The sequence below is a fragment of the Cetorhinus maximus genome, chromosome 18 (assembly GCF_964194155.1).
Source record: "Cetorhinus maximus chromosome 18, sCetMax3.hap1.1, whole genome shotgun sequence".
Taxonomy (NCBI): Eukaryota; Metazoa; Chordata; class Chondrichthyes; order Lamniformes; family Cetorhinidae; genus Cetorhinus; species Cetorhinus maximus.
In genome coordinates this window covers 27,532,222-27,550,201 of record NC_135896.1, presented here as the reverse complement: position 1 = coordinate 27,550,201, position 17,980 = coordinate 27,532,222, and the positions used below count along the sequence as shown (strand labels likewise).

The following is a 17,980-nucleotide window of genomic DNA, read 5'->3' as shown; positions in this document are numbered from 1 at the left end:
AGTTTATTTATAATATACTCAGCAGCAACTACACATGTGCTTTCAACTCCGATTCTATGTTGACACTGACTGCTGAGGTAACCCGCGCTACTCTCCTATTGGTTACTACAGATCATGTGATCTTGCCTAATAAAGTATTATTCATAAAGGTACATTACACTAAATAAAACCATAATTACTGCACTGTAAAGGATGAATTGGTAAATACAACATAAAATCAACGTTTTTCCAACAGGAAATCAGTATCTGCCAGCAACTAGGAGTTTGCAGGTTTATGATTGGCAACTGTCCATCCGGACCAAGTTCCAATTCCCATTGCCGGCCGGCTCGCGGTGTCCCCGCTTTTCTCATCCGCCGGTTTGGCAAAGGCGGACTGTTTGTGAAGTGCCGAGTGTTGCAGTCGGAGCTGTGTGATCGCTGCGCTGTTTCTAAGGGACCTGTCAGCATGGATGATCAGGGATGTCCCCGCTGTAAAACCACGAAATACCGCAACCCTTCGCTCAAACTGATGGTGAACGTGTGCGGACACACGCTGTGAGTGATGTAGGAAATATGGGGCGCATTACGGGAGCTTCGTGTGCTTTCCCCTTGTACATTGCAAATTCCGTAGCCATTTCTAAACTGTCCCCCCGCCCGCCGCCTTTGCTGGAGGTTTGGAGCATATGTTGAGCCTGGCTGCCAGGTTACCTGAATTAGCATCAGAACAGTTTGTCAACCGAATTCATTCTGCACACAAGTAAAGAAATAGAAAGAAACATGCAATGATGGAAATGCGAAACAAGACCCAGAATTGCACAGTGTAATAACATTAGCGTTTCAAAAGGAAACATTAACAGCCTTCTCTTTCAGCTGTTGGAGAATATAATTGAGTGTTTCCAGCATTTCAGGTTTATTGGAATTTCTACCCAAACAAACAAACAGTCTTTCAGTGCAGAGAAATACAAAGTGATTCATTTTGGTCGGAACAATATGGAGAGTTGATATAAAATAAGAGGATACAACTCTAGAGAGGGTGCAGGAGCAGAGGGACTTAGATGAAAATGTGCATAAGTCATTGATGGTGGCAGGACAGATTGAGAGAGCAGTTCATAAAGCAAAGCATAAAGCATACAGTATCCAGGGCTTTATTAATAGGGGCATGGAGTACAAGATTACTGAGTTTATGTTGAATTTATACGGAACACTAGTTTGGCCTCAGCTAGAGTATTGTGTCCAGCCCTGGGCACCGCACTTTAGGAAGGGGGTGAAGGCATTAAGAGAGAGTGCAGAAAAGATTCTCGAGAACGCTTCTGGAATGAGGAACTTCAGTTATGAAGATAGATTGGAGAGGTTAGGACTGTTTTCCTCAGAGAAGGCTGAGAGGAGATTTGATAGAGCTATTCAAAATCATGAGGGGTCTTGACAGAGTTGATTGGGAGGGGTGATATCTGTTCCCATTCGTGAAAGCATCAAGAATGAGAGGGCACGGATTTAAAGTGATATGAAAGACATTTTTTTTCATGTAGTGAGTGGTTAGGTTTAGAGTGCACTGCTTGAGAATGTGGCGGAGGAAGGTTCAATTGAAGCATTCAAAAGACTGATATCTGGAAAGGAGTAATGTGCAGGGCTATGGGGACAAGGCGGAAGAACAGCAGTAGGTGAGTCGCTCATTTGGAGAGCCAGTGCAGACACAATGGGCCAATTGGCCTCCTGCGCCATAGCAATTCTGTGTCTTAAGACATTAGCCCATCTTTTCTCTTTATAGATACTTACCACATGATGTGCATTGCCAGCCTTTTTGGCTTCATGTTTTACACAGGAGCTGTTCATTTTGAATTGTTGGAAAGGAGCTTTCTGGAGTCTGTTTCTTGAGTTTATCTTATGTTCTTTTTCAGTCGATGACTGTAGACCCATGGGCAAACTAGCTTTTGTTGTGTATTTGGGAGCTGAGTTTAGTAATACGAACTGGAGAAACCAGTTTGCAGCAGCCAGTCTTCTGGAATCTGAACTAAATACAAGTTCTTTCTTTAAAAGGCATCAGTGTAAAAACTGCTGAATTCTTGTAAGAGCCCCATAATTGAAACAAGTTAGGATGATAGTGTTGATCAGAGTTAATAGAAGACATGAGTGCTGTCTGAAGCTGCTTGGAGGTATAGTTGATGCAGGAAATCAAAATGTAATACCAACATGTCACACTGAAGTCTATGTAAAAGTGGTTAAAGTGTTTTATTGGGAACTTGTCTGTGTGAAGCATGAAAAAACAAAACTATCCTTAATGTTAATTTTTTTGCTGCAGTTTCTTAAAGTGCTAATCTAACCAAAAGCAAAATTTATTGGTACAATGTTGGTTCATGTGAATGCCCAAAAGTTATCTCGTCTAATCAGTTTTAGATTTGATGGTTAATAGGAAACACATTTGTCATTGAATTTTATATGGCTCTATACTTTAATGATTTAGGTATTTTGTTTCTTGGTTTCAGTAAATTTTAAATTTTGATAGGTTAGAACAATTTCAGTTCTCATATACATTCCCTGGACTCACTTTTTATAAGAGACCTTTTCCCATTCTAAAATTTATCAGTTCATCATTCCTTCCACAGAAGTTACATTGACACCACATTTTATTTTCCTCTTGGTTCATCTCCTTTTCTCCAGAAAGGTGTTTTAGTTTACTCAGAATACAGGGCTGCTTGATTCAGGCAATCTGAATCTTTTTTTGCCCTAAATTCCCTGATTGCTGTATTATCTCTAGGCCGTGTAGTTCAGAATTATAGTGGGTAACCTAACTTATAACAGGTAACCTAACCCAAGGAGGAGCTAGCTTCATGAACCTCCACGATTCTCGAGCATGATGAAGCCCAAATCAGTACAAGAGAAGAGCTGAAGCAATGTTAAGCTTTTAGTCTTGAGTGGAGCATAAACATCCACATGGACTGATTGGGCCGAATGGCCTCTTTTTGTGCCACATATCCTATGTCATCTTCAGGAAAAGTGCCCAGGTCCTCACCATTTAGATTTAGATACCAACCCCCACCCAAATTTGGATCGCTGAACATTAAGTGACTGAGCATTTTGGACATAGCAAAGACTATAGGTACTGGTGGCATCCTACCTGTAATGCTAAAGATTTTCCAGTAAGCTATGATAGAGGCATCTACTCATTGATAATGTTGAAAGTTTGCCAGGTATCTCCTAGGTAGAAAGAATAAGGAAAAAACAACATTGCCAATTGCTGCCTGTTCCCAATCTTCATGAAAAGTGCCAGCAATAATGCCATCAAATGATACCTACTGACCAACAACCTATTTATCGATGGTGATATTTGCATCAGATAAGTGCAGGCAATGACCATTTTGAAGGGAAAGCTGAGTCATCTACCCTGACGTTCAATGAACATACGAATTAGGAACAGGAGTAGGTCACTCGGCTCTTTGAGCCTGCTTCACCATTCAATAAGATCGTGGCTGATGTGATTTTTTAACCTCAACTTCACATTCCTGCCTACTCCCGATAGCCTTTCATCCCCATGTTTAACAAGGATCTACCTACCTCTGCCTTAAATATATTCAAGGAGCCCGCCTCAACCACCTTTTGAGGAAGAGAATTCCAAAGTGTCTCAACCCTCTGAGAGAAATATTTTTTCCTCATCTCTGTCCTAAATGGGCAACCCCTTATTTTGAGACTGTGATCCCAAGTTCTAGATTCTCCTGCAAGAGGAATATCCTTTCCACATCTATCTGTTAAGTTCCCTCAAGACCTTAAATGTTTCAATCAGGTCGTCTCTTACTCTTCTAAACTCCAGCGGATACAAGCCTTGCCTGTTCAGCCTTTTCTCATAAGACAACCCGCCCATTCCAGATATTAATCGAGTAAACTTTTTCTGAACTGCTTCTAATGTATTTACATCTTTCCTTAAATAAGGAGACCGATACTGTGCACAGTACTCCAGATGTGGTCTCACCAGTGCCCTGTATAACTGAAGTATAACCTCCCTATTCTTGTATTCAATTCGGCTTGCAATAAACAATAACATTCTATTAGCTTTGCTAATTACTTGCTGCACCTGCATACTAACCTTTTGTGATTCATGCACCAGGACACCCAGATCCCTCTGCATCTCCGAGCTCTGCAATCTGTCACCGTTTAGATAATGTGCCTCTTTTTCATTCATCGTGCCAAAATGGACGAACGCATATTTTCCCACGTTGTACTCCATTTGCCAGATCTTTGCCCACTCACCTAACCTATATCCTTTTGTACCTCTTCATGTCCTCTTCACACCTTATGTATCTTTTTGTCATCAGCAAATTTAGCAACCATACTATCGGTTCCTTCATCCAAATCATTTCTATAAATTGTGAAGAGTTGAGATCCTAGCACTGATCCCTGTGGCACACCACATGTCATATCCTGCCAATCAGAAAATGAGCCATTTATGCCTCCTCTCTATTTCCTGTTAGCTAGCTAATCTTCTATCCATGCCAATATGTTAGTTACCCCTTACACCATGAGCTTTTATTTTCTGCAATAAACTTTGATGAGGCACCTTATCAAATGCTTTCTGAACATCCAAGGACAGCATATCCACCAGTTCCCCTTTATCCACAGCACCTATTACCTCTTCAAAGAACTTCAATAAATTGGTTAAACATGATTTCCCTTCCACAAAACCATGTTGACTCTGCCTGATAATCTTGAATTTATCTAAGTGACCTATTATAATGCCTTTAATAACACCTTCTAACATCTTCCCATGACAGATGTTAAGCTAACTGGCCTGTAGTTCCCTGCTTTGTGTCTCCCTCCTTTTTGAATAAAGGACTTACATTTGCTATTTTCCAATAAAATGGAATCCCCGAATCTAGTGAATTTTGGGAAATTGGAACCAATGCATCAACTATCTCACTAGCCAATTTCTTTAAGATCCTAGCATGAAGTCCATCAGGATCCGGGGACTTGTCAAACTGCAGTTCCAGCAATTTGCTAAGTACTAATTCCCTGATTATTGTAATTTTCTTGAGCTCCTCCCTTCCTTCCAATTTCTTATTTACACCTATTTCTGGGATATTATTTGTATCCTCGATAATGAAGACCAACGCAAAATATCTATTCAAAACATCTTCCGTCTCCTTATTTTCCATTATTAACTCTCCAAACTCGCGTTCTATGGGACCTGTGCTCACTTGAACTCTCTTTTTTAAATATCTATTGAAACTCTTACTATCTGTCTTTATGTTTCTAGCTAGCTTTTGAAGCTTTCCCTCCTTATTAATCTTTTAGTCATTCTTTATTGTTTTTTATATTCTGTCCAATCTTCTGACCTGCCACCCATCTTTGTGCAATTTTATGCTTTTTCTTTAAGTTTGATGCTATCTTTAACTTTTTTAGTTAACCATGGATGGTGGGTCCTCCCCTGGGAATTTTTCTTTCTCGTTGGAATGTATATATTCTATGTATTCTGAAATATCCCCTTGAATGTCTGCCACTGCATCTCGCTTGATCTAGCCCTTAACCTAAATTGCCAGCTCACTTTGCTAGCTCTACTTTCATGCCCTGGTAATTGCCCTTATTTAAGTTTAAAGTACTAGTCTTAGACCCACTCTTCTTTCCCTCAAAATGAATGTAAAATTCAATCAAATGAACACTGCTATCTAGGCATGCCTTCACTTTGAGGTAATTAATGAATCCTATCTCACTGCCCAATACAAGGTCTAGTATAGCCTGCTCCCTGGTCGGCTCCACAGTGTGTTGATCTAAGAAATTATCCTGAAAACATTCTATGAATTCATCATCTACACTGATGAGCACTCAACCGTGTCCGGCCAATCTCCCGCACATCTGCCCTCACACCTTCCTCTCCCTCCCAGAACCATGATAGGGTCCCCCTTGTCCTTACTTATCACCCCACCAGTCTCCGTGTTCAAAGGATAATCCTCCGCCAACTCCAGCATGATGCCACCACCAAACACATCTTCCCTTCACCCCCCCGGCGGCTTTCCGCAGGGATCGTTCCCTCTGGGACACCCTGGTCTACTCCTCCATCACCCCATACAGCTCAACCTCCTCCCATGGCACCTTCCCATGCAACCGCAGAAGGTGCAACACCTGCCCCTTTACTTCTCCTCTCCTCACCGTCCAAGGGCCCAAACACTCCTTTCAAGTGAAGCAGCACTTCACTTGCACTTTCCTCTATTTAGTCTACTGCATTCGTTGCTCCCAATGCGGTCTCCTCTACTTTGGAGAGACCAAATGTAGACTGGGTGACCGCTTTGTGGAACACCTTCGGTCTGTCCGCAAGCATGACCCAGACCTCCCTGTCGCTTGCCATTTCAACACACCACCCTGCTCTCAAGCCCACATGTCCGTCCTTTGCCTGCTGCAATGTTCCAGTGAAGCTCAATGCAAACTGGAGGAACAGTACCCCACCTTCCAACTAGGCACTTTACAGCCTTCCGGACTGAATATTGAGTTCAACAACATCAGATCATGAACTCTCTCCTCCATCCCCACCCCCTTTCTGATCCCCCTTGTTCCGATAATTTATAATTAAAAAAGTATATATTTTTCTTTTCCCACCTATTTTAAAATTTATTTCGATCTATTGTTTTATCTCCACCTTTTAGCCCATTTCGATCCCTTCCCCCCCCCACCCCACCCCCACTAGGGCTATCTGCCACTTGCTCGTCCTGCTTTCTACCCTTAATGTCCCCATTAGCACATTCCTTAGATAATATCACCACTGTCAACACCCCTTTGTTCTTTTGTCTATGACATCTTTGGCAATCTCTTCTTTGCCTCCACCTATCACTGGCCCTCTATCCAGTTCTCCCTGTCCCACCCCCCCCCTCCACCAACTTATGTTTCACCTCATTTCTCTATTTACTAGTTCTGATGAAGAGTCATACGGACTCGAAACGTCAACTGTGTTCCTCTCTGCAGATGCTGTCAGACCTGCTGAGTTTTTCCAGCTATGTTTATTTTTGTTTTTGTTTCAGATTTCCAGCATCCACAGTGTTTTGCTTTTATCTTAGTGAGCATCTCAAACCTGTTTGACAATTGCAAAGTCTGAGGCTCTTCTACTCCTGTCTGCCCGGTCCCTTTACCTGCCTCACTTCTGGTCACATCCTCCTGTCCCTCACTGCTGAACAAAACATACAACCCCAACCTAATTGATGTGACCGTCTTCTGGAACAAAGTGTCCAGGAATATCTCCCCCTCTTTTATGTTGCGCAGAGTCTGCAGTTCGGCTTCTAGATCAGTAACCCTGACCCAGAATTCCTCAGGCTGCTTACACTTTCTGCAGACGTGTTTGTCCTGCATCCCCTTGGCATCCAAAAGCCCCCCACATTCCACAACTGCAACATAACACCTGTCTTATTGTTAATTTAATTTAATTATTTTCTCAATTAATGTATGCTACAATTGACTGTGCTTATTAAATGCTAGTACAATCTACAACTAAAGGTTTTACGCCTCTAACTTGCACAGGTATTTGTTTTAGGTAATTACTTTATTTTTAAATTTATTTTAAAGTTTTAGTTCTTTTATTAACAGGCCTCCCTTAACTCCGCATCCTAAGCTGGCTACGCACTATCCCTTACACCAAGCACTTAATGGCCAACCAACCTACTAGCTTCCTGTGATGTTACAGTTGTTTTTTCACTCGGTTTCTTCAAGCTGAGACACCCACTGCTTTGTGTTCTCTCTCTCCCTCTGAATTCTGCATGGCTTTATGGGCTCTATATCTCACTGAAGTCCACATGGCTTTGGGGTCTCTCTCTCCCTCTCTCCCCTCTCCTGCCGTGGGTTTTCATTCTCGCCCTCGCCCGCCCCGCCGGCGCTTTATGGGCTCCATCTCTCTCCGTCCTCCGCTCCCCACCCCCCTCTCCAAACACCTGTTTTACGGGCTCTTTGTCTCTCTAAATCCTGCTGCCTTATGGGCATACTCCCTTGCATCTGGGTTCTGACTCTCTTCTTCGAATGACCGCTGCTTTATGGATTTTCTTTCACTCTCAACTCTAGCTGCTTTATGGTTTCTTTCTCTCCCTCTCTCCCCAAACTCCTGCTGTTTTATGGTTTCTCTCTCTCTCTCTTTCTGAACTCCCGCTGCTTTATGGGTTGTCTCTCCAAACTCTCCTGCTTCATGGATTCTCTCTCTCTGCCTGTGAACTCCTGCTGCTTTATGGGTTCTCTCTGTCTCTCTTTCTCTCCCCAAACTCCTGCCCTTTTATGGTTTTTCTCTCTCTCCCCAAACTCCTGCTGCTTTATGGGATTCTCTCTTTCTCTTTCTCTCTTTCTCTGAACTCCTGCTTTATGGATTCTCGCTCCTGTCTCCGAATTCTTGTTACTTTATGGATTCTCTCTGTCTCTCAACTCTTGCTGCTTTATGGGCTCTCTCGCCGTCTCTCTCGCGCCCTCTCCCTCTCTCGCGCCCTCTCCCTCTCTCGCGCCCTCTCCCTCTCTCGCGCCCTCTCCCTCTCTCGCGCCCTCTCCCTCTCTCGCGCCCTCTCCCTCTCTCGCGCCCTCTCCCTCTCTCGCGCCCTCTCCCTCTCTCGCGCCCTCTCCCTCTCTCGCGCCCTCTCCCTCTCTCGCGCCCTCTCCCTCTCTCGCGCCCTCTCCCTCTCTCGCGCCCTCTCCCTCTCTCGCGCCCTCTCCCTCTCTCGCGCCCTCTCCCTCTCTCGCGCCCTCTCCCTCTCTCGCGCCCTCTCCCTCTCTCGCGCCCTCTCCCTCTCTCGCGCCCTCTCCCTCTCTCGCGCCCTCTCCCTCTCTCGCGCCCTCTCCCTCTCTCGCGCCCTCTCCCTCTCTCGCGCCCTCTCCCTCTCTCGCGCCCTCTCCCTCTCTCGCGCCCTCTCCCTCTCTCGCGCCCTCTCCCTCTCTCGCGCCCTCTCCCTCTCTCGCGCCCTCTCCCTCTCTCGCGCCCTCTCCCTCTCTCGCGCCCTCTCCCTCTCTCGCGCCCTCTCCCTCTCTCGCGCCCTCTCCCTCTCTCGCGCCCTCTCCCTCTCTCGCGCCCTCTCCCTCTCTCGCGCCCTCTCCCTCTCCCGCCCCCTCTCCCTCTCCCGCCCCCTCTCCCTCTCCCGCCCCCTCTCCCTCTCCCGCCCCCTCTCCCTCTCCCGCCCCCTCTCCCTCTCCCGCCCCCTCTCCCTCTCCCGCCCCCTCTCCCTCTCCCGCCCCCTCTCCCTCTCCCGCCCCCTCTCCCTCTCCCGCCCCCTCTCCCTCTCCCGCCCCCTCTCCCTCTCCCGCCCCCTCTCCCTCTCCCGCCCCCTCTCCCTCTCCCGCCCCCTCTCCCTCTCCCGCCCCCTCTCCCTCTCCCGCCCCCTCTCCCTCTCCCGCCCCCTCGCCCTCTCCCGCCCCCTCGCCCTCTCTCGCCCCCTCGCCCTCTCTCGCCCCCTCGCCCTCTCTCGCCCCCTCGCCCTCTCTCCCCCTCCCCCTCCCCCTCGCCCTCCCCCTCGCCCTCGCCCTCCCCCTCGCCCTCCCCCTCGCCCTCCCCCCGCCCTCCCCCTCGCCCTCCCCCTCGCCCTCCCCCTCGCCCTCCCCCTCGCCCTCCCCCTCGCCCTCCCCCTCGCCCTCCCCCTCGCCCTCCCCCTCGCCCTCCCCTCGCCCTCCCCCTCGCCCTCCCCCTCGCCCTCGCCCTCGCCCTCGCGCTCGCCCTCGCCCTCGCCCTCGCCCTCGCCCTCGCGCTCGCCCTCGCCCTCGCCCTCGCGCTCGCCCTCGCCCTCGCCCTCGCCCTCGCCCTCGCCCTCACGCTCGCCCTCTCTCTCTCTCGCCCCCACCCTCCCTCCCCATCCTCTTGCTGCATCTGGGTTCTGACTCTCTCTCTCTCCTCCCTCTCTCCTCCCTCTCTCCAAACTGTTGCCCCTTTTGGGTTCTCTCTGTCTCTCGTTCTGAACGACCACAGCCTTATGGGTTATCTCTCTCGCTCTCTGAACCCCCACTGCTTTATGGGCTCTCCGAAGAGAGAGAGATGATCTCCACGCTGCTTTATGGTCTCTCTCTCTGAACTCTGTGCTGCTTTATCGGCACTATCATTGCCAAGTTCCCCCACATCGACGTTTTGGAGTTGATATTGACCAGAACTGAACTATACTAGACATCCACACCATAGCTACAAGACAGAGTAGAAACTGGATGCCCTGTAACATGTGGTTTATTTCCTGACTTCCTCCCCACCCTCAAAATATCTCTCATGTACAAGCCAAGAACGTGGAATGTGGTGGAATACTCACCACTCGGATGAATACAGCTGCAAAATGCTCAAAAATTTGGATCCCATTCAGGACAGTGATTTGCTTGATTGGTACCACTGTCACTGCACTCAATATCCATCCCCCATCATTAGTGCACCGTTGCTGCAGTATGTTTGATGTATAGCTTACACAGCAGCAACTTATCAAAGTAATTTCAGCAACACTTCCTACGATTGTAACTTCTACCGGCAAGAAAAGTGTGATTTGCAATGTTATTAAAATACCATAATTTCCAAATCACTTGCCATCCTGACTTTTGACCATATATTACTTCCTCCATTGTCACTGAGTCTGAGTCATAGTATTTCCTACTTAATACGTCAGTGGGAACACCATCAACACAAGGGTTCCAGAAGAAGACCTACTATCACCACCTTTTCAGGACACCTCTGGCTGGGCAGTAACCTTGGTAGTGTCACTCAATTTTTGTTTTTAAAAGCAATTGCATTGTGCAATTCAAATGATTAGATAATTTAGCTTTTTAAGTGCAGAAGCACTTTCAAATGATTGAGTGGACTGTAACTCATGGTGATGCATAGTATCGTGGGTAATAACCCTTTGCTATTTTGCCTGAATAAATATTCCTCGTGTGTGAAGTTGAACAGTGAATGTTAGTGTACTTTTTGGTCATTGGAACCTCAAGACTTACTCCAATCCTGGCTCCCTCCCTTTCTCTGAGTTTCTAACATGAATGTCTGAACCTGAATTAGGGATACTGCCTGATGTATTGATTTTCTTTCTTTCCTTGCTTCGGGGTAATTGTTGCCCCTGCTGAGATTGACCAATTCAGCATAGTTCAGAGGTCAAAGCAGCTTTTCCCCATTCTGAGTGGCTCACCATCGTCTGATGTTTTTGCCCATTGGTGAGCCTTGCATTTAAACATCCTGTCCATGCTTACTGTGTAGGAATCTTTGTATAGAGGCAGTAAATAGACTTGAGAATGCAGGTCTAATAAACCTGATATTAATGATAGAATGTTACAGCACAGAAATGGGCCATTCACTGCATGATGTTTATACTGGTGGATTTTTCAACATGATCTGTCCAATCTAATCCACTGTCCTGTTTGCTCTCCAGCCTTTAATATTTCCTTTATTTCAAGCATCTATTTAATTTCCTTCCGGAAGTACTTATGGGAGACTTGTGGCAGGATATTACACATTTTAAGCACCCCCAAGCAATTTTTTTCTATCCCTCCTTTTAATCTGTTTGTGTGGTTGTCATAAATTTGTGCTCTCTCATTACAATCTGCTGTGAGGACACTTTATCAATATTGACTGCATTGTAAAGTGGGAGAACAGTCTCAGAATAAGGAGAACTGAGATAAGGAGAAACTTCTTCACTCAAAAAAGGCTGTGAATCTTTGGAATTGGTTACCTCAAAGGATTATGGATGCTCCATTTTTGAGTATATTCAGGACTCAGATGGATAGATTTTTGAGCTCTTGGGGAATCAAGGGATTTGGGCAGGAAGGCAGAAAAATGGAATTGAGGTAGAAAATTGGCCAAGAGCAGGTTTCCAGGGGCTGAATAGTTTACTCTTCTCATTTCTTATATTGTTATGATCTTATGTAACCTCTTAGTTGACCAGGAGCAGAAGTTGGCTATTTGGCCCATTGAGTCTGCTCCGCCATTCAGTGAGATCATGGCTGATCTGATAATCCTCAACTCCACTTTCCTGCCTTTTCCCCATAACCCTTCATTCCCTTACTGATTAAAAATCTGTCTATCTCCGCCTTGAATATACTTAACAACCCAGCTTCTACAGCCCTCTGCAGTAAAGAATCCCATGGATTAGCTACCCTCTGAGAGAAGAAATTCCTCCTCATTTCTGTCTTAAATGGGCAACCCCTTACTCTGAGATTATGCCCTCTTGACCTAGACTCTCGCACAAGGGGAAACAACCTCTCAGCATCTACCCTATCAAACCCGCTAAGAATCTTATATGTTTCAATAAGGTCGCCTCTCACTCTTATAAACTCCAGTGAGTACAGGCTCAACTTACTCAACCTCTCCTCATAAGAAAATCCCTCCATACCCAGAATCAACCTAGTGAACCTTCTCTGGACTGCCTCCAATGCCAGTATATCTTTCCTTATTTAAGGGGACTAAAACTGTTCACAGTATACTCGGTGTGGTCTAACCAGTGCGTTGTATAGTTTTAGCAAGACTTCCATATTTTCATACTCCATTCCCTTTGAAATAAAGGCCTACATTCCATTTGCTTTCCCAATTACCTGTTGAACTTGTATGTTAGCTTTTTGAGATTCATGCACCAGGACTCCCAAATCCCTCTGTGCTGCAGCTTTCTGCAGTCTTTCTCCATTTAAATAATGTTCAGCTCCTCTATTCTTCCTGCCAAAGTGCATAACCTCACATTTTGCCACATTATATTCCATCTGCCACTTTTTTGCCCACTTGCTTAACCTGTCTATATCCCTCTGTAGATTCCTCGTGTCACCCTCACCACTTGTCTTTCCGCTTTTGTATCATCCGCAAATTTGGTGTAGTACATTCACTTCCCTCATCTAGGTATTGATATATATTGTAAATAATTGAGGCCCCAGCACTGATCCCTGTGGCACTCCACTAGTTACAGGTTGCCATCCTGAAAATGCCCCCCTTATCCCAACTCTCTGTCTTCTATTAGTTAGCCAATTCTCTATCCATGCTAATATACTATCTTCAACACCATGGGCTCTTATCTTAAGTAGCCTTACGTGCGGTACCTTAAGTAGCCTTATGTGCGGTACCTTATTGAACACCTTTTGGAAATTCAAATATATTACATCCACTGGTTCCCCTTTATCTATCCTGCTATTTACCTCCTTAAATAATTCTAATAAATTTGTCAGGCATGATTTGTCAAACGCCTCAACCTTTTCGATTCCAGTTTAAAAAAAAAAAATCCCTAATTTATCAAATCACTTATCATAACTATAACCCCTACCCTCCTTGTCAACCTATGTTGCACTTTTTCCATTGCTTTTATATCCTTCCAGTAAAGGGGTGTACAAAACTGGACCTGATAATTGGGAGTGTTGTGAGGCTATGGAATACACTTTCAGGACTAAAGTTGAAGCAAACACTGACAATATTCATAGTTTGTTTGAATAGGAGAATGAAGTTGAAAGGGTTGAAAGAACATGGGAACATGGTGTGTGAATGTGATTAGGATTATTTGAACTTGTGTGGAGCATAAATGCCAACACGATTGGTCAGGCAGAATGGCATGTTTCAGTGTTGTACCTTTTAGGTTTTTTTTGTATTCAATGAAATTAGCCAGGAAGTCAATGATTCTCTTTGCCTTGCAGTCTTTCACAGCCCTCATCACAATTTGTCATTTCAACTTGCTGTTAACAGTAAATTTCAATACAGGTACCAGAAACCAGTATCTGGAAAGCTCGGTACTGGACATGTACTGGATACGGGGATTTTCCGGATTTTGGTTCCAGAGGTGGGGGTAATAGGATAATTTAAAGCTGGGCTGATTTCTCCACAGAGCTGGACCCAGCCAGGAGGGGAAAGGAAGGGATGAGAGGTGTATTAGACCGTCGATCTAGGACCCAAAGAGCAGGGGATCAGCGTGCCATGACCCAGATATGGGGCCTGGTACCTGTAATGTTTCCCCAGTTCCTAAATCCAGATTACTGAAGGATTTTGTAGATAACAGCAACCCCAAAACAGAACATTACTCGCCACATCTTGTTAGCCTGAGAAAACTCCATGTATCCTACCTTCTACTATCTGCTAGCTATCTCTTTCCATATGATCATGTTTCACTTAATTCAACATGCCATTTAGGTTTGTGAGAAGTCTCCTGTGTGGTACCTAGGATTTTACAATAGAAAAGAAGCCATTTGGATCATTGTAGCTCTCCTGGCTCTCAGTAGTCCATTTTGTCTCATTCCCTTTTCCTTTTCTCATACCACAATATATTTCATACCATTTCATATCACATTTCTTCTTCAAATAGCTATTCACTTCCCTCATAACCTATTGACTTTGGCTTTCCTGCTTGTTTTGTTAGGGGGCTCCTTGACCAAACAACCTTCTGCATAAAAGTTCTCTTGCCTCTCTCTTTGTTCTTTTAGTCTTAAATCAGTGATGCATAGTTACCAACCTGTAAACATAATTTTTCCCTGTTTATCTTTTTCAAAAATCTTTTATAATTTGAAAACCTATCAATCTCTTAATTGTCTCGGCTTTAATTCTGAGTTTCTTTACTGTCTCCTCGTACATAGTCTCTCATCCTTGGCATTATCTCAGTGAATGTATTCTACATCCTCTCCATGGCATTGACATCTTTCCTAATGTAGAGTTCCCAAACTGGGCACATACAGATTTTCAGAAAGCATTGGAATAAAGTATAACCACTGCATTTTCTTTATTTGCAGTAACAAGATATAATAATTTTATATGGGTGATTGCACAACTTAAAAAATGAAAGTAATTGTAATTTGAATGAGAGAAGCTGGATGATGTGGAAATGTAGAAGGATTTGGAAGTTCAGAGATGTCAAAAGCAGCATTTCAAGTGCATAAGGCCATAAGAAAAATATTTGATGGAATACTCTGGCTTATGGTAAGAGGTGTAACATATAAAAATCAAGGTGCAATGATGAATTTATTTAAAAACAAAACCTTCATAAAACTAGTTGGAATAATGTTTGTAGTTTTGGGCTCCATACATAGGAAAAATGTTGAGGCAAAAGAGAAGGTACAGCTTAGATTTACAAAAACACTGCCTGTTATGGTGAAGTGCAAGTAGGGAGAAAAACATGAAAAACTTTTAGGAACCAGAGATTAACGGGCAATTTTAACCCTTTAGGTACTTAAGTATTTAAACTGACGAAAAGATGGGACACATTCTTTTCAGTCATTGAGGGGTCTAGAAACAGTGGACTTAGTATAAAATTAAATATTAGAGATTTAGCACAAAAAACAGAAAAAACTATTTCGGGTTGTGAGGCTGTGGAATGCAGTTAGTCATGCAGAAACCATGTCAATGTCAAGGTTAGAATAGGTTAGGTAGGTGGTTGAAGGAAAGGGGATATGTAGGCATAGGACTACTGCTCGTGTGGAGGGTAATGCAATACAGACTGTTCAGGTCAAATAGCCTGTTTCTGTGATGTAATTGGTATTGGATTACTACAAGCACTCTGCTTTTTGCACTCCACCATTGACTAGGTTTTTGTACTCTACTCTGTCATTCTGTTCCAAAATCGATTGTCTGACCACCTCTCTACTCCTTTTAAATTATTTTATCATTCCCTTTTTTCCAGATGGATGCTATTTTTTTCTGTCTTGCTCTAAGAGGACATTATCTTTACATGAGCTCTACAGAAATACAAATTATAATAAAATATGAAACAGATGACTGGAGCCATATCATTGATCTGTAGAACAAAAACTGACCTCTGCATAGTACCCATTCTCAATAGTTGGTTCAATAAAAAGTAGAATGAATTGTTATTTTGGATGAATTGTAATCTTTTTTGTCTGCACAGTCCCCATACGTGTATTTACCCTTTAAATCTTATAAAAAGAAATCGAGAAAATTGCTTTGTTGAAACTCAAATAAGAAATAGTTTATCCTAAACAATAGCAGTGGGTACCTAATTAGAAAGGTTCATTTGTTTGAAGATGTGCCAAGTTTTATTTTAGCAGCTCTTAGAGTTTGAGTCCAATCAGGACACAGGGTTGACTTTCCAAGAAGTGGAGTTAATTTCATTTTAACAAGTTAGTGTGCCAGGAGTTACTTTGACTGAAAACATGGGACTAAGTGTTATATTGTGAAAGAGTTCAACTAACTTTTGGATTGGCAATTTGGTTGTTTTTAGAAACTGGTTCTAGCATGCCAAGGGCCTCCAACATGCTGGCGTCACATGATTCATGTAAGTGGTGGGATGCAATGCAGATGTGTTTAACTTTCTTTTAGAATTGATCCCGAAAGGGAGGAGAGTTGGTAGGCAATTAGCTATGTCTTATGTGTCACGTTGGGAGTTATTCTGACTTGTTCAATACTGTTGGTGTGCAGATTTGATCAAGACTAGACCTAAAGGCTGTGTAAGGTCAGCATTCTGTAATTTTGAGTTTACCCCAGACTCAAATCTTAGCCAGCACATTTGGTTAAAAGTAGATTCAAGTGGTGTTGAACTTAAGAGTTGGTGGATTTAAAGACACAAATGTGTACTTCCAAGTGCATATTTCAGTTTGAAACTTTGTATTCTAGCATTGACTCTGATGTGCCAGTTCAGCCAATTTTAAGGTTCAAAATTCCCTAGATTTGGGGAAGGTTCCATTAGATTGGAAAATAGCAAATGCAGCTCCTTCATTCAAAATGGGAGGGAGACAGAAAGCAGGAAACTACAGGCTAGTTAGCCTAACATCTGTCATAGGGAAAATGGTAGAAGCTATTATTTAAGATGTTCTGGAAGGGCACTTAGAAAAATTCAAGGCAATCAGGCAGAGTCAGCATGGTTGTGTGAAAGGGAAATCATGTTTTCTCCAATTTATTGGAGTTCTTTGAAGGAGTCACATGTGCTGTGGATAAAGGAGAACTGGTGGATGTACTTAGATTTCCAGAAGGCATTTGATTAGGTGACACATCAAAGGTTATTGCAGAAAATAAAAGCTCATGATATGGGGGTAACTTATTGGCATGGATAGAAAATTAGCTTTCTAACAGGAAGCAGAGAGTGGCATAAATAGATCTTTTCTGGTTGGCAGGATGTGACGAGTGGTGTGCCACGGGGATCAACTTTTTATATTTACATAAATGTCTTGGATGAAGGGACCAAAGGTATGGTTGCTAAGTTTACTGACGACACAAAGATAGGTAGGAAAGTAAATTGTGAAGAAGACATAAGGAGACTACAAAGGTACATAAATTAAGTGAGCAGGCAAAGATCTGGCAAATGGAGTATAATGTGGGCAAATGTAAAATTGTCCATTTTGGCCGGAACAATAAAAAATAAGCTTATTATTTAAATGGTGAGAGATTGCAGAGCTCTGAGATGCAGAGGGATCTGGATGTCCTAGAGCAAGAATCACAAAAGGCTAATAGGCAGGTTTAGCAAGTAATTAGGAAAGTTAAGAGAATTTTATCATTTATTGGGAGAGGAATTGATTACAAAAGTAGGGAGGTTATGCTTCAGTTGTACAGGGCACTGGTGAGACCACATCTAGAGTACCGTGTACCGTATTGGTCCCCTTATTTGAGGAAAGATGTAAATGCGTCAGAAGCAGTTCAAAGAAGGTGTACTAGACTAATACCTGGAATTGGCGGGATGTCTAATGAGGAAAGGTTGGACAGGTTAGGCTTGTACCCACTGGCATTTAGAAGAGTAAGTAAAAGGGCCTTGGTGAGACCACACCTGGAATATTGTGTGCAGTTTTGGTCTCCTTATCTGAGGAAGGATGTTCTTGCTATAGAGGGAGTGCAGCGAACGTTTACCAGACTGATTCCTGGGATGGCGGGACTGACATATGAGGAGAGATTGAGCCGGTTAGGATTAAATTTGCTGGAGTTCAGAAGAATGAGAGGGGATCTCATAGAAGCCTTTTAAAATTCTAACAGGACTAGACAGGGTAGATGCAGAAAGGATGTTCCCGATGGTGGGGGAGTCCAGAACCAGGGGTCACAGTCTGAGGATATGGAGTAGACCATTTAGGACTGAGAGGAAGGGAAACTTCTTCACCCAGAGAGTTGTGAGCCTGTGGAATTCGCTACCACACAAAGTAGTTGAGGCCAAAA

At 43.9% G+C, this 17,980-nt stretch overlaps 1 protein-coding gene across 1 annotated transcript in view; it reads left to right on the top strand.

The window, feature by feature from the left end:
- The first annotated feature begins 399 nt into the window (after nt 1-399).
- Nucleotides 400-17,980, top strand: part of mnat1 (MNAT1 component of CDK activating kinase) — a 169,349-nt gene continuing 151,768 nt past the window's right edge. The window contains exon 1 of the mRNA XM_078562267.1: nt 400-534. Within this exon, the coding sequence (XP_078418393.1) occupies nt 446-534 (89 nt within the window). The 5' untranslated portion in view covers nt 400-445. The remainder of the gene's footprint in view (nt 535-17,980) is intronic.